This window comes from Pongo abelii, chromosome 4 (assembly GCF_028885655.2).
Source record: "Pongo abelii isolate AG06213 chromosome 4, NHGRI_mPonAbe1-v2.0_pri, whole genome shotgun sequence".
NCBI lineage: Eukaryota > Metazoa > Chordata > Mammalia > Primates > Hominidae > Pongo > Pongo abelii.
Window position 1 is genome coordinate 41416456 of NC_071989.2, and position 15063 is coordinate 41431518.

At 38.7% G+C, this 15063-nt stretch overlaps 1 protein-coding gene across 2 annotated transcripts in view; it reads right to left on the reverse strand.

Moving 5' to 3' along the window:
• Positions 1 to 414: 414 nt before the first annotated feature.
• C6 (complement C6) overlaps positions 415 to 15063 on the reverse strand; it is a 134710-nt gene continuing 120061 nt past the window's right edge. The window contains exons 14-18 of one of the 2 annotated variants that reach the window (XM_024247179.3): positions 13291 to 13423; positions 12130 to 12318; positions 8251 to 8341; positions 7557 to 7798; positions 415 to 1301 (exon numbers count right to left, since the gene is read on the reverse strand). In XM_024247179.3, coding sequence (XP_024102947.2) covers positions 1120 to 1301; positions 7557 to 7798; positions 8251 to 8341; positions 12130 to 12318; positions 13291 to 13423 — 837 coding nt within the window. In that variant the 3' untranslated portion in view covers positions 415 to 1119. The remainder of the gene's footprint in view (positions 1302 to 7556; positions 7799 to 8250; positions 8342 to 12129; positions 12319 to 13290; positions 13424 to 15063) is intronic. The other variant, XM_024247180.2, reaches the window with a different exon arrangement.

A 15063-nucleotide genomic window follows, 5' to 3' on the forward strand; every position in this document is an offset into this window, starting at 1 on the left:
TAGAAACACACATTCTCAGGCCCCACCCCAGAACTACTGAGTTAGAAACTGGGGTGGTTCCAGGCATCTATCTGAACACACACACCCTCTAGGTGATTCTAATGCACCCTAATATTTGAGAACTGCTGCTCCAAAGATGCCTCTCTTCTCCAATTCAAATTGACACCCTAGCCTCTCTAATAAACTGTTTTCTGCTTTGTATGGCCTAATAATAAGGTAAGATATGACTTACCTTAAAAAATTATTCCTTCAAAATTCTCTGACAATTTTCCATCCATCACACACTTCAGCCTAAAACTTTATGGTGCACTTTAGTTGAGGAAAAGGGAATCTCTTTTCTACTTTCTGAGAGACTAGAACTCCAGAAGTTTATTCTTAACAACTTTAAACAAGATAATTTCCACTGGAGCTCAATCATCCTTACAGTGATGTTTATTGTTATGGAATATTTCCTTGCATAAGATGATAATTAAGGATGAGACTCACCCTTCTGTGTTGTATTTTCTCCAAAACAATTATCACCATCAAACATGCTACATATTTTACCTGTTTATTTCATTTTTTGTGTGTCTACCCCTAAATGAATGTGTGCTTCATGAAGGCAAACGCTTTTGTCTGTTTTATTATCTGCCGAATTCTCAGGACTTTGGTCAGTACCTGACATCCTGTATACACACTCAAAAATTATTTGTTGAATGAAGATATGAAAATTGGGCTTCAAGAATGTGTTTCAGAGGTTCTGGAGATTTCTATTTATTAACTCATTGAAGAAAATCATGGGTTTTATTCTTATTTCTAATTGTGAGAATGCTTAATGTCGCAGGCTACATAAGGGCCTCAGAAGTCACATTATTTTTGTGCAACGTGAAGAGGAGAATTTACCAGACTGCTGTGGAAGTTGGTACCCAGGGGTATGCTACAGGGCGTCATGAGCTAGAACTGAATAAGACATGCCCAAACAGGAGAGTCAGGGGAGAATAATGATCTCAAACAGAAAATAATTTTTGTCAGTAACTTTGAGCATGCCAGTCTGCTGTTTGTGCAAGAATTCTCATTTGTAGGAGTTGGTTCTTCTGGATGGTAAATCTGTTAATTGTGCTAGGCCTAGCAGTAATTGTGCTAGGCCAAACACTTTCCAGGATGCAGTATTTCCATCTTCCTGTTTGCACATCTTATAGCTCCCACTTCACAGATGTTCAATGTTTTCTCACTTGTTGATGATCCCATTTTGACACAGTAGAGTTGGTTTCCACCCTTGAAGCACTGTGGGGGCAATAGGCAGACACATTTGGAAGTGGAGGCTGTAATGAGAGAGAGAGACAGTGTGACTCACCACAGTACATTAGGGTTTGGTTTTCTCTAAATCATCCCTAGGGTGGCGAGCTCCTTGATGGTGTTAAATTAAGTTTGGGCTAAAGCTTTCTCTAATGAATGAGAAAGCCAAAAAATAAAAATTAAAAACAAAACAAAACAAAAACAACAAAACAACCCACCAAAGGCAATGACCCCAAAGACCCAACTGTGATTGAATAGAAAGATCTGTATATAAGAGACTAGAGGGCACTAGTAAGCCAGTAAGCTTAAAGAGTTGGCCTATTTCTGGCACCTCCCCCTGTCTCACTGTCCACATCCAGTGAGGATTTGCACCATCTCTGGCACCTCCCTCTCACTCACTGCCTACATTCAATCAGGCACTAGTTCTATCAATCCATTTCTTCAATGTCTTCAGCCTGTCCTTTCTGTTTTTTTTTATTTTTATTTTTAACATTGGCATTGCCTAAGTACATTTATAGTTATCATTTGTAGAGCATGGACTGTGAAGTCACACAATACGCCAAGCACTTTACATGCTTTATTTTTTTGAACCCTTACAACAAACATATGAATAGGCTATCATACTAATTCTACAGAAGAGGAAACCGAGCTCAAAGAATGTAAGCCCTTTGCCCGTTGCCACACAATTAGTAAATGGTAGAAGCAGGATTTAAATAACACATGACTCACAGGCCTGAGCTCTTTAACATAACTCTATATCACATTTGTTTCTTTCTTTCTAGAATATTATTGGGTTATGCCTGGGGATCTGTATTTCTAATAGGCAGTTAAATTGAGTGATTCTCCTATGAGGCCTGCTTTTGGAATCAACAAAGCACTTCGTAATTCATTTAAGTCTTATGTTCATGAAATAGGTTTAAAACAATCATTTAAGGATAAAGTTACCAAAGCTGAGTATATCAAATTAATTTTGAACAAAGGTTTATAGGCTCATATATTCTACATGTATGTTTTAGTCAAAGGTCAAGGTCTTCCACAGTTTGGCCTCAACTTCCATTTTCGACATTATCTTTTTTACTTTCTCCATTTCAAGTAGATTAACTGTCTGTTTCCCCAACAAGACCCCAAAGATGCTCCAGTTTTTGTCCTTTCTCCTACATCATCTGCCTCTTTTGCCGGACTGATGTGCTCTTTCCTACTTCTCCCCACACGTCCAGTTTCTACAAGTCTTGCCTCCTCAGTGAAGCATTTCATAGCAACATAACCATATTCTGATCTTTTGATATTTTCTTTTCTTTTTTTTGAGACAGGGTCTTACTCTGTCTCCCAGGCTGGGGTGCAATGGCACAATCATGGCTCACTGCACCCTCAAACTCCTAGGCTCAAGAGATCCTCCCACCTTAGCCACTCAAGTAGCTGGGACTACAGGTGCACCCAACCATGATCAGCTAATCTATTACTCTTTGTAGAGACAGGGTCTCATTATGTTGCCCAGGCTAGTCTCAAACTTCTGAGCTCAACTGATCCTCCTGCCTTGGTGTCCCAAAGTGCTGGGAGTATAGGCGTGGACCACAATGTCTGACCAGATTTTCTCTTTTTTCTTTTTCTTAACTTTTATTTTAGTTTCAGGGATACATGTGTTAAGTTTGTTATATAGGTAAATTGCATGCCATAAGGGTTTGGTGTACAGATTATTTCATCACCCAGGTAATAAGCATAGTGCCTGATGGGTAGTTTTTTAATCCTCTCCCTCCTCCCACTCTCCACCCTCAAGTCTGCCCTGGTGTCTGTTATTTCTTTGTGTCCATATGTTCTTTGTTTAGCTCCTGCTTACAAGTAAGAACATGTGGTATTTGGTTTTCTGTTCTTGTATTAGTTTGCTTAGGATAATGGCTCCCAGCTTCATCCATGTTGCTGCAAAGGACATGATCTCATTGTTTTTTATGGCTGCATAGCATTCCATGATATATTTGTACCACATTTTCTTTATCCAGTTTATTGTTGTTGGGTATTTAGGTTGAGTCTATGCCTTTGCTAATGTAAATGGTGCTACAATAAAATACATGTGTATGTATCTCTATGATAGAATTATTTATATCCCTTTGGGTATATACCCAGTAATGGGATTGCTGGGTCAAATGGTAATTATGTTTTAAGTCCTTCAAGGAATTCTGTTTTAAGTTCTTTGAGGAATCGCCACACTGCTTTCCATGATGGTTGAACTAAAGCAGATCTTTTATTTAGCTAAATTTTAGTGGTGTAAACTTGTCAGTACCATATCTGACATTTTTGTATACATTCTTATTAGTTAGCTTTTCATATGTCTTTTCCCCAAGACGATGATAAGTGCTTTTTTGGAGAGCAGTGTGGCTCATCTGTCGTATCGGCTCTTAACAAGGCACTCAATTAATTCTTCTGGATCAACTGATTTGAAATTCTGAATTGTGGTGCAGGTATAAGTGTACAAAAAAGAAATTTATTTAATGGATCTGGAATAATTCATGTTGCCAAAATACCTGAGTCAGTGTGAGTATTAGCAATGAGGTCATGAATGAATAGCTTATTAGGCAGACATCAATTCTTTCCCATGTGTCTCAACCGATGGGGAAAAATAGGGAAAAGAAGTAGGGAGATACTCATATGCACCACATGCCTGGGCATCTTGCCCTTGATAGGAAACATTTTATGGAAAAGCATGCATTTCCTTACTATGCTCTCTGTCAACCAGCTAGAGAAGATTCTTGTTCATTGTTGGAAAGAATGTTCTTGTCCATTGTTGGAAGGGATGGAGTTTGGTGAAAGGCAGGGGACTATTCCACCTCTGGTTAGGACATCAGTTCCTTAGGTTTTTGGAAGGGCCACGTTCACTACCCTTTTAGTATGGATATAGCTTAAGTGTTCTTTGCCTAATTATTTTCAGAACTACCAGCACCAAAAGATCCTTCCCACCATCTCTACTAATTCATCCTTCAACACTCAGTTCTCACGCTTCTATGCTTAAGAAACCCTTCCAGACCAGAAGATATTTCTCTCTCTTAATGCTCTTATCACATCCTGACTTGCACTAAAGTGATTCATGTAATTATTGTCTAATGTTACTCCTCCAAAAATTTGAGGGGTAAAAAGGGTGCCTCATCTTAAAACCATCATCATGCCTTGAACAGTGACTTACACATTGGCTGCTAAATGGATGTTGGCTGAATAAATTTCCCCTTCCTGTTGGTTGGTGGTAGATATTTCTGAAATTCAGATAAAATATTTAATATCTATAAAATAGGCTTCTGGGGGATTTCATTCATGTTGTAACTTTTGAAAGGTGATCTTCATATTACTTTGAAGTTCTATTTTAAAGTTTTTTAAAATTTCTTTTTAGATAGAGAAAGAAAAGAGTAGCTAAGAGCACAATGTAATCAAGAACACAGTTTAATCAAAGTGACATTCAATTGAACTGAAAATTACTAATATTCCAACTTCCCATGAGTGGCCTGGGTATAAAGTACATTTTTAGCTTTCTCCGTCTTCATAAATGCTATCATTTGTATATTGATACTTTTCTATAGTGCTAATCCAAACAGAACCCTCTGTGACATTTACTTTTGCTCACCAATTAAAGAAAGCTAGCAGAGAAAGATCATATCTTTAGAGGAAAAAAATGCTTTGAGTTTCCTGATTGTGTGCAGAACCAAAAAATATTTTAAATTGCCTAAATATATCCTCTTTTAAGAGATGTTCATGTGTTAGTTTGACTACCCAAAGCATTCTGTTAATTTCACAGTTTTTAGTACTTTTTTTAAAAACAAACTTAGACTTCTCAAGTATGTGAGGATTTAGATATGTGTACAGCAAAGGGGTAATAATAAAGACAGATATTTTAATAAAATTGTAAACTGTTATTTTTCACTCAGGCAGATTTGAAAAAAAATAATTTGTGGGAAGATAGCAAAAAAAATTATTTCCAATAGAAGAGTTCTCTGAAGACTGCTTCTGTATGATAAATAAGGAAGAATGGAAGGTAACACTAAATACAGCCCCAAATGCCTGACCTATCTATTACAGTGTAGTCAGGGAACAGTTCTTACCTTCCCTGCTGACCAAATTTTATTTTCTCTATGTATTTTTGACAATAATGTTCTTACACTACATTTCTTAGATAAAAAGTTTATATTTAAAATAAAAATGATGTTGTATAATATTTTCAGCTCTTTTCTGTCACAAATTATTGTTTGCAAGAGATGTCAGTTGAATAATGGTGTTGATCAAGAATCAAAAAAAATGAATAGTAGAGTTTTTGTCTAAAAAGTTATTTAATAGCGATTAGAATTAGGCAACGTGCATATTAGGCCCAGTTTTCTGTATCTTATACGGAATTGCCTTGTTTAGACATGGCACGAAGTTTGAAAACCCCAGATACTGGCGTCCTGAGTTGTCACCATAAGATGCCAGTTATGTCCACCCTCTGTCATGTTTCAATCTTGTGGCCTGTCAAGGGAGCTGAAGCTTGATGATCAACTTTAAGTGGATCAGGAAAGACCTGGTTTTGAGTAAGAAGACCTCTCCCCTTTCCAGGACTGAGCTGAAGAACACTGGGCAACAAAGTCAAAAGAGAGTCAGGAGGAACAATATGGTTTTTGTCTTTCTTTTTGCAAAAGTAAGGTGGTTTCAGCAAAGATTCCTTTGCATACTTTATACCCCAATTTAAGATAATTTTTTTTGGAAAATGTTCCACAAAGAAAATATCTCTAACTGTTTGGGTTCTGTTGTAATCTCCAATCCATCTTTTGAAAAAGATATAAAGCTTAGTTGGGCTATTTCAGGGTCAAACTTAATCTTGGAGCAAATATACTGCTGTGAAGTCCCTGCCTCGAAACAATTCACGAATGTAATGTCTATGGCCAGTAAATTTAGGGAAAATGGAAATAAAATGCTACTCCTTAAGTATTAAATTGATAGAGGTACAAAGGAGTGATAACTCCAAGGTTTGGTGAGAGTGTGGGAGAGCAGTCTTTATTATATGTTCTAGAGTGAAATATAATATGGCAAAAACATTTCTGGATAGGGAGCCAATATATTGTATCAAGAAAAAATAAATATTTAAAAATAATATTTACCTAGAAATGTCCCTTTCTAAGCTATATCTGAAGGATGCAATCTTAGATCACAGATTGATTTGTGATACATTTAGCTATGATGGCACTACTTATGATAGCAAAATACAGGAGAAAAAAATATAAATGCCTAACCAGAGATTGGTTAAATAAATCATAGAATACTGATATAGACTTTTGCAGACATTGAGAAATATGTGGCCGAATAATATATGTTGACATGAAAACAGTTCCATGACATAGTAAGTGAAAAACAGCAATATATAGAATAACATGTAGAGTATGATCCAATTTTATATTTTAAAAATTTGTAGTATATGCAGGGTCACTCCTGAGATGTTTGAGACCCAGGGGCAAATCTTTTTATGGGGTGCTTATCTATAAACAATTACAGTCACCCCAAATTAGAGTGTCAGCATCATACTGGATTTCTAATTTCAAGCAATCTTGAGCAAGAATACCCTGCTGGCTAGCAGGAGCAATTTGTTCACCAAGCTGTTTTCTGAGAATGAGGGTCTAGTTCTAGGCCAGAGATGACTCCACAGGCATGAGCCCCAGAGCTCTTTGGGGCATCTGGCTGACCCCATGCATGGTGGGGAAGAAAAGCAGTAGAGAGCTGGAAAGTGTAACAGTGCCTGGGTTCATGTGGGACACTGTCTGGGCTCAGGGTGTCCTGCTTGAATAGTATTGTCAGCCTTGGCTTGATCCAGGCACTGAAAGAAGACTTAAAGAAATTTCAGGAAGATGCTTTGGCGATGCAAAATCCAGTCCTACCTGGACAGCACTATTGGCCTCAGACAGTCCCAAACACCAGAAGGAAACTTAGACAATTCTGGTGAAGGCCCTCCAAAGCTGGGACTTGGAGAGATGCCTGAAACATGAGATCAGGACAGTTTCTCTTCCCACTGGGGCCTAAGGGTGGTACATATGCATAGAGAAAATATTGGCAAGATATGCACCCACATTACTACAGTAGTTATTTCTACTTGTGGGTGATTATAATTTTCCTTTCTGTTTAAATCATTTTATAAATTTTTTTTACAATGAAAAGGAATTATTTTTGATAATAAAGATAATAAAGGAATTATTTTGATTAAGGATAGGTTATTTTTAAGAAAGATGATATACAAGCTGAGATGAAGGTTAAGTGAGAGCATTTAGTATGGTGGAACTTACCTGAACATTTTTCCCAGTCGTAGCAGGTGTCATAGCCACAGGATTCTTTCTTTGTGCTGTTGGATGAAAGTCTTGCCCTTTCAAGACCCCATTCTAACTGGCGGCCGTCTTGGCAGGAACCAATATGTAGAAAATGGAGTTGCTGATTATTTAAACATTTCTCAGCCAGAAACTTACAAGCGGGTGAAGTAAAGTAATCGTTGGAGTCTGTGTCAAACACACAGAGATCTTCTGAATAATGGCTGCCCAAGAGAGGAAAGCAAGCATTTCCATATAAAGATCAGAAAAAAACAGGGGGCACGTAGCCAATGTAGTGTGCTCACTCACCAACCAGTTTTCTTTTGCCTGTTTTCCCCACCCCACTCCAAGCCCTGGGCTTGAGTGAGAGGAAAAGGAAGGTGTTGATATAACTGAGTTTAAAGTTTTTACATGTGCAGAAGTTAAGTCTTTATAACCAAAATGAGACTGTTTTAATAAACAGTCTCATTTTAAACAGGGAACTGGGCTGAGAGATAATTAAGAAACTTGCTACCCAATGGGGAAGGAGGAATTCAGCAGAGCACAGGAATATCAGTTACGTGGAAAATTCATTTATTTCATGTCTGTGCTTCAAAAAGCTCAGCTCTTCCATCAAGTTGGTTACACTAGACTGGTTTTCCCTATTTCCAGACACAGTCTGTAGGGTATCTCTTACCTACAGTCTTCTTCTGGATACATACAAATGCATTCAGATCCTGATTGTTTCTGTCCCGGCTGACAATGGCCTTTTAATTTTATTAGAGTATCTGAAACAAAGAAAAAAGAAGAAAAGAACAGTTCACAGCATGGATTCTAAGTGATAAGCTTGAATTCAGAGAAGAGGCAGTGGTAAAGGATTCATATTTATCTCTTGGAGTTAGAGCATTCATTTTGGCTTCTCTAAATACATTGTCATTAAATATTCCATCTGAAAGGTCCTTTCCAGTGCACATGAGGTGTCATTTTCCAAACTAAAATTGCTATTATGTTCAGATAACTAAAGAAAATGGAACTGTTGAAATTTTTGTTCATTTGTTTTTCAAATATTTATTGAGTATGCATGATATTCCCATCACTCTGTAAGGTTCTGGAGAGAGTAGATTGAGCATAAACTGATCCAGATCCTGTGCTCACTGAGCTTATAGTCTTGTGGGTGCAGACAGACATTAATCAAATGAGCACACTAATATAAATATAGAATTGTTGCCTTTCTTAGTGCTATTAAAGAGAAGCATATAATAAAAAATTGATGTAGCTAGAAAGATTAGAAAAGGTAAAATGAAGAAAGAAAAGTAAGGCTGTTCAATGCAGAGGAAACATAAGGTACGGAAAAGTTCAAATGGGAGGCAGTGGCTGGGCATAGTGGCTCACGCTTGTAATCCCAGCACTTTGGGAGGCTGAGGCGGGCAGATCACAAGGTCAGGAGTTTGAGACCAGCCTGGTCAATATGGTGAAACCCCATCTGTACTAAAAATACCAAAATTAGCGGGGCATGGTGGCGTGTGCCTGAAGTCCCAGCTACTCAGGAGGCTGAGGCAAAAGAGTCACTTGAACCCGGGAGACAGAGGTTGCGGTGAGCCGAGATTGTGCCACTGCACCCCAGCCTGGGCAACAGAGTGAGACTCCATCTAAAAAAAAAAAAGGGAGGCAGCATGTGAGTTTCCTGGAACTGAAAGAACCCAGTGTGGTTGAAATGCTGAAAAACAAGAGGATGGAACAAGATGTGGCCAGAAAGGTAGGTGTCTGGTAGGCTATGTGGGAGGCTAATAGGGTCTTTGAAGGGTTTTGCCTTCATTTTATAAATAGTAGACAGTCTCTGATGGGTTTTAAGCAGGGAGTGGTGTAACAACATCAGCCCTCGATTTTGAAAAAAAGAAATTAATTCTGGCTTCTGTGCAGAGAATGGATTTGAAGAGGCATGGTGGTCAATAGGGCTCCAGGGAGCTAATCTATGAGGTTATTGTGGTAGTTCAGGTGAAAGAGGATGATAATTTGGACCAAGGTTCCAGAGGTGGAAATGGAGAAAAGTGGATAAACTTGAGACACAGCTAGCAGGTAAAACAAGTGATATTACCTATTATGGGTAAGTTATGAGAGCTGTCAATTATATGATTCTTAGGTTTCTGATTTGCACAAGAGAATATACATTGGTGCCTTACCTGAAATAGAAAATATTAGAAAATGCTTAGTTTTAGGAAGGAAGGGTGATGAATTAAGAGTTCCTCTCTGTAGATGTTGAATTTATGGTATCTTTAAGACATCCAAACAACGTAGATATATAGGAATTTAGATATTCATGTCTAAATCTCAGTGGCGAAGTCTGTGCTAAAGATTTAAATCTGTTATTAGCCTATGGGGGAATCACTGAAGCTATGCATGTGGGTGAGATTCTTCAGGAGGAGAGTGCAGTGTGAGGCAAGGGGACAGATCCAAAACTTGGGAAACTCCAGTGATTAACATCCAAGCACTGGCAGGAGCCTACCAAAAATAGAGGGCAACAGCCAGAAATGTCGGAGCTAAACAAGAATATGAAGCCAAGGAAAGAACTTATGTGCAGAAGGTCAGCATTGCTGAAGGTTGCCGAGAGGCCAAAGAAGACAAGGAAAAAAAAAAGTCCATTAGATTTAGCAATATGGATGTGAATGGCTTGAAAGTCAGGTTTTCTTACAAGAATCAGTGGAGAAATGCAGCTCCTGAACATAGATATTAATCCCTGCATGACATTCTAGGCACTAGGACATTACGGTGGGAAAAAAAAAAGAAAGGAAAGATGGAAGGAAGAAGGTGGAGGAGAGGAGAGGAAAGGAGAGGAAAAAAGAAAGAGAAAACAGATGTTAATCAAATAATTATAATAACGGATTTATAATTAAGGGCTGAGACAAGTATTCTGAAGAAAGGGAACATGGTTTCAGGAGACCACATACCATAAAGACACCAATTGGGAAGATTAAGGAAGGATTCATAAGGAAATTACACTTGAACCAAGATGAGGAACTGAATAGCATGTCAGTGAGGGAGGGGGATGAAAATAGAGGGAGTGACACTGGGGGTGTATTTATGAAAGAGGGAACCTTGGTTTCTTTGTTCATGTTGAGGCCCACCTAGAGAACCTGGACCTGAAGCCGAACTCCTCAGTCTATTGAACGAAACACATTTTTTTGATCTGGATCTTACTATTCAGGCATCCCCAGAACCCAAATGACCTCGTGAGCAAGTTAATTGTCAAGGCAGGACTGCAGGCTCAGCTCACTCTTCCTCCTCTTAGCTTATCAAGTAGAAGGTTTGATAAGGAAAGGTGGCTCATGTTAGAAGCAAAAATAAAAATGTAAAAAATTCCTAGGTTTCTTATTCACAGTTGTTTTCATTTCCTTCTATTACCGCCATTCTATCTGGTGAAACTTGGCCTGGAACTCTCATGAACTTGGAGAGGTATCCTTCCGGTAAGGCTTTAGCAGTTATGGTTTACACTGTGGTGATATTGTTTACCTATGCCTCTTTGCCCTTTGTAATTCTACATTTAGGCCTGGGAGGAGTAGCAAGGTATACATTGTTTCCAGAAAGAATCAATTCAGCTTCCAAGTGGCACAGAGCCTTGCTCTATCACTACAGGTTTGAAATTGTTAATGATCTTATGCAAGGAATCTGCTCTTCCAATCAGCCTCACTTTGAAGCAGTGCTGGGACTCAGCTGCCCACATCTCCCAGCACAGGAGCAACAATACTCCACAGTCTGTAAAGTGCTCAGGGCAAGAGGATCCTCTGAAGGGCTAAGGGAGGAGTCCAGGTCTGGGAGGAAGGAAAAAAGTAACTATGTAGCATCTCACATCTTCATGAAGCAGAACTTTTTCACATTGAAAGAATTAATAATGTTTCCCTGCCTAAAAGTGTCTTTACCTCACAGTGTCGGGTTTTATTTATGATTGTCTTTCTCTTTCTGTGACTCCCCTTATTGGTCTTTCTGTCAATATTATTGGAGAGAAAGTATATGAAATGGGCTACGTATTTCCTTTATCTAGCTGTGGAACATTTCCTATTTCTCAGTTTGGATTATAATTTTAATTTCTAATCTAAGGGCACGTGTGTGCACACGCATACATATGCCCTTATTAGGATACTGCCAATGGTGTCTAAAAGATCCTGACTTTCTGAAGTCTATGGCTTCCACATACATTCATTCCACTGACACTTACGTTCCTTGTAATTTATTATTATGATCAGGAGTCTAGTGAAACCAAGACACAATACTTACCTGAAGTTCTCACTAATTTCCATGAGATCGCTTTACTGATAATTTTATGTAAGGTTATTCAAAAGGTTAACTTTCTCCCTTTCTTTCACACGTTATAAAAGCCCAGAAGAGAATAAAGGAGGCAGGATGGCAATGAGCTTAGGGAATTAGCAGAGCTATTGCATAGTTCCTGTTTGACCCACACTGTCTAAACTTGCATCTTTTTAAGCCTCTCAGTGCTTAAGAAATAGAATAGCTGTAGAGGCTATACTACCAATCTCAGGGTGCACCACCTTATCAGACCCCAGAACACTGAGCTGCTACTCACCTTTTTCACAGGTGAGAGAATTTGAAATGGGTGGTGTCCAGGAATTCCCCTGGCATGTGTACCTTGATGGCCCAGCAACAACAAAGCCTTTGGGGCAAGTTAGCTCAATGGATTCACCAATTCTATACAATCTCTGAAATGGTGTAATTGTCAGGACTTCCTGCACAACTGGCTTGATGCACTCTGTCCCTGCAAGAGAGCAACATTTCATATGTGTTTAGTGGAGCAGAATAAACAACAAATTTAGGCAAATTTTATGCAACCAAAGAGGTGATTTTGATGAGATTTACTGCATCTGTTCAGCTTTGGTGCCTCCTTTTGATCAGAAAACTTGGGGGATAAGAATCCTGGGCTTTCCCTCAGACCCTTCATTGAAAAATTCCCTTTAGTTTCATTATCTGAGGTTCCCTTGCTAAAGAACTGGCTCCAGACACATCCAACTTTTATGAAATCATTGGGACCTTTTCCTTTCAAGAAACACTTTCTTTTCTCTTATCCCTAGTGGATTTCTCCAAATGCAAGTTACCATGCTGTGACTGATGCAGAGTGATGGGCATTCTAATTGACACTGGTCTCAACTCTGCTTCATGGTCTCCCACAATAAGTCTTTGGAGTCCCATTCAAGTCTTATTTGAATCTTGTATTTTACTTTACTCTAGCACAGATATGTGCAGAGCCTAAAGCTCATTCACTGTTTCTCAGCAAAGAATGTGAACATGCGCCAAGAAGTAGTGTCTTGGTGAAAACTACATCTTACACAAAATCCCATCTTACACAAATTCCCATTTCTGATACATAAAGAGTGTAAATATCATCTTCTTGAGACTCAGCATTTTGCGTCAATTTGAACATTGGGCAAGGCAGATGTCTGTGGTTAGATACAGCTTGCAGACTTCCTGGATTTCTTTTGAAGTGCATACTTCACAGTCCTGTGTGTGTGACAGTAATAGGTAGGAGCAGGAACACTGAAATATGGAGATATCTGGAAATCCAATTTTAGCAAATGAGCCCTTCTATTTATTTTCTGCTTTACAAAATCTTTCACAAGAGTTACTAAAAACTAGTAAAATGTATTGATCTAAGGACGTGATTTTACTGTTTTTATATTGGGCACATTCATTCTGTAAAGTAGTCAAGCAAAATTGTTTGCCCAGTTCTCACGTTGGCATTCCACATCCCCTTGTCTCCAGGTCCCGTCTGGTAAGCATCTGAAGTACTGGTATCCAACAGTTTCAAAGCCAGTAAGGCATGAAATTTCAACATCTTCTCCAACCGAGTATAGTTTCTTTTCATTCTTAATTAAAGCAGAAACCAGAAATTATTAATACTATGAATAACACTCTCTAAACTCTTTAGGCTCACACTGATCCTTTCTATCCCTCACTTCTGGATCTACTCAGTCACCAAGTCCTCTCAATTTCTACTTCTAAAAACCTGTTAAAGTTCTCTGCTTCCTGTTGCCATCATTGTTTTTCTTCATGATATTTATTGTTTCTTACTAGGGCAACTTTATAACTGGTCACTCTTCTAATCCATCTCCCTAAATTGATTAGGGTTTTGTTTGTTTGTTTGTTTGTTTTTTTAACTTGAAAACTTGCTCCCCTGCTGGGAAAGGTGGCTCATGACTATAATCCCAACACTTTGAGAGGCTGAGGCAGGTGGATCACTTGAGTCCAGGAGTTCAAGACCAGCTGGGGCAACATGGCAAAACCCTGTCTCCACAAAAATACAAAAAATTAGCCAGAAGTGGTGGCATGGCCTGTGGTCCCAGCTACTTGGGAGGCTGAAGTTGGAGGATTGCTTGAGCCCGGAAGGTTGAGGCTGTGGTGAGCCATGATTGTTCCATTGGACTTCAGCGTGGGCAGCAGAGTGAAAGCCTGTCTCAAAACAAAAACCAGAAAACAAACAAACCAAAAAAACCCAAAACAAAAAAAAAAAAAGGAAGAAACCAAAAAATTTTATATATGGGATGTCCTACTATTGCTAGAATAGAAAAACCATATACTCAGCATGTAGTGACTATAAACTGAATAAATAATATAGCTTGCATATAAAGCAAACATATGCAGTTGCTATTGTGACTGAGTGCAGATCATTTAAAAATGTTACTCAATTCCTAGTAACCCATTGGTCATTATATATTTTCCCAATTAATGGATTGTACAACTACCATCATGTTGCTGGGGGGTGGGGGTGGTTCACTACAATTTTCAAGGTAAAGTGGGTCTTACACGTCTTGGTTTGGAATATTTATATTAACTTACTTTACCACCCTCACCTCCTGCCATTTCCTCCCATAAAACCTATGCTCTAGCAAAACAAAACCCTGCCATTCTTTGAACATAAACTTCTTTTTCATGCCTCCATGTCTCCACTTGGCTGTTTCTTGTATCCTCAACACCTTCTCTCTTCCCTTCTCTCAAGACCCAGCTCGAATAGAACATCCTTTGCAAAAATCTTTGATTTCCCTAGTATCATGAGGTACAACGTCCTTTCAGTTCCGAGGGTAACTCATGCAAAGCTCTATTTTTACAGTCTTTATCACGTTTATCAGCCCCATCCCTGATCCTTTAGTGGCAACTCTGCAACCAGATCTCTGTCTCATAAATCTTTACACAGGCCTTAATTCTTTGCTGAAAGAATACAAAACATTATCCTTCTTAAGGAGCTAGTAATGCAATACAATTTTCCTTTACTGAGAGGGGCGAGAGTACCAAGAATTGACTAAGCAGTTGTTCTCTGAGAATTGAAGTTGGGAACTTTGAGAGCGGTGAAAGCTTAATTGTCAGCTTATGTTGTTACTTAGCCATATCGTTCAGCTTGTCTCCTAGAAGATTCTTAATTTTCTGGACACAAAACTACCATCCTACTGTTGGTTACTACTGATATGGCTTTGTTTCCAAGGGAAATGGATTAACGATTTGGATGTTTTAT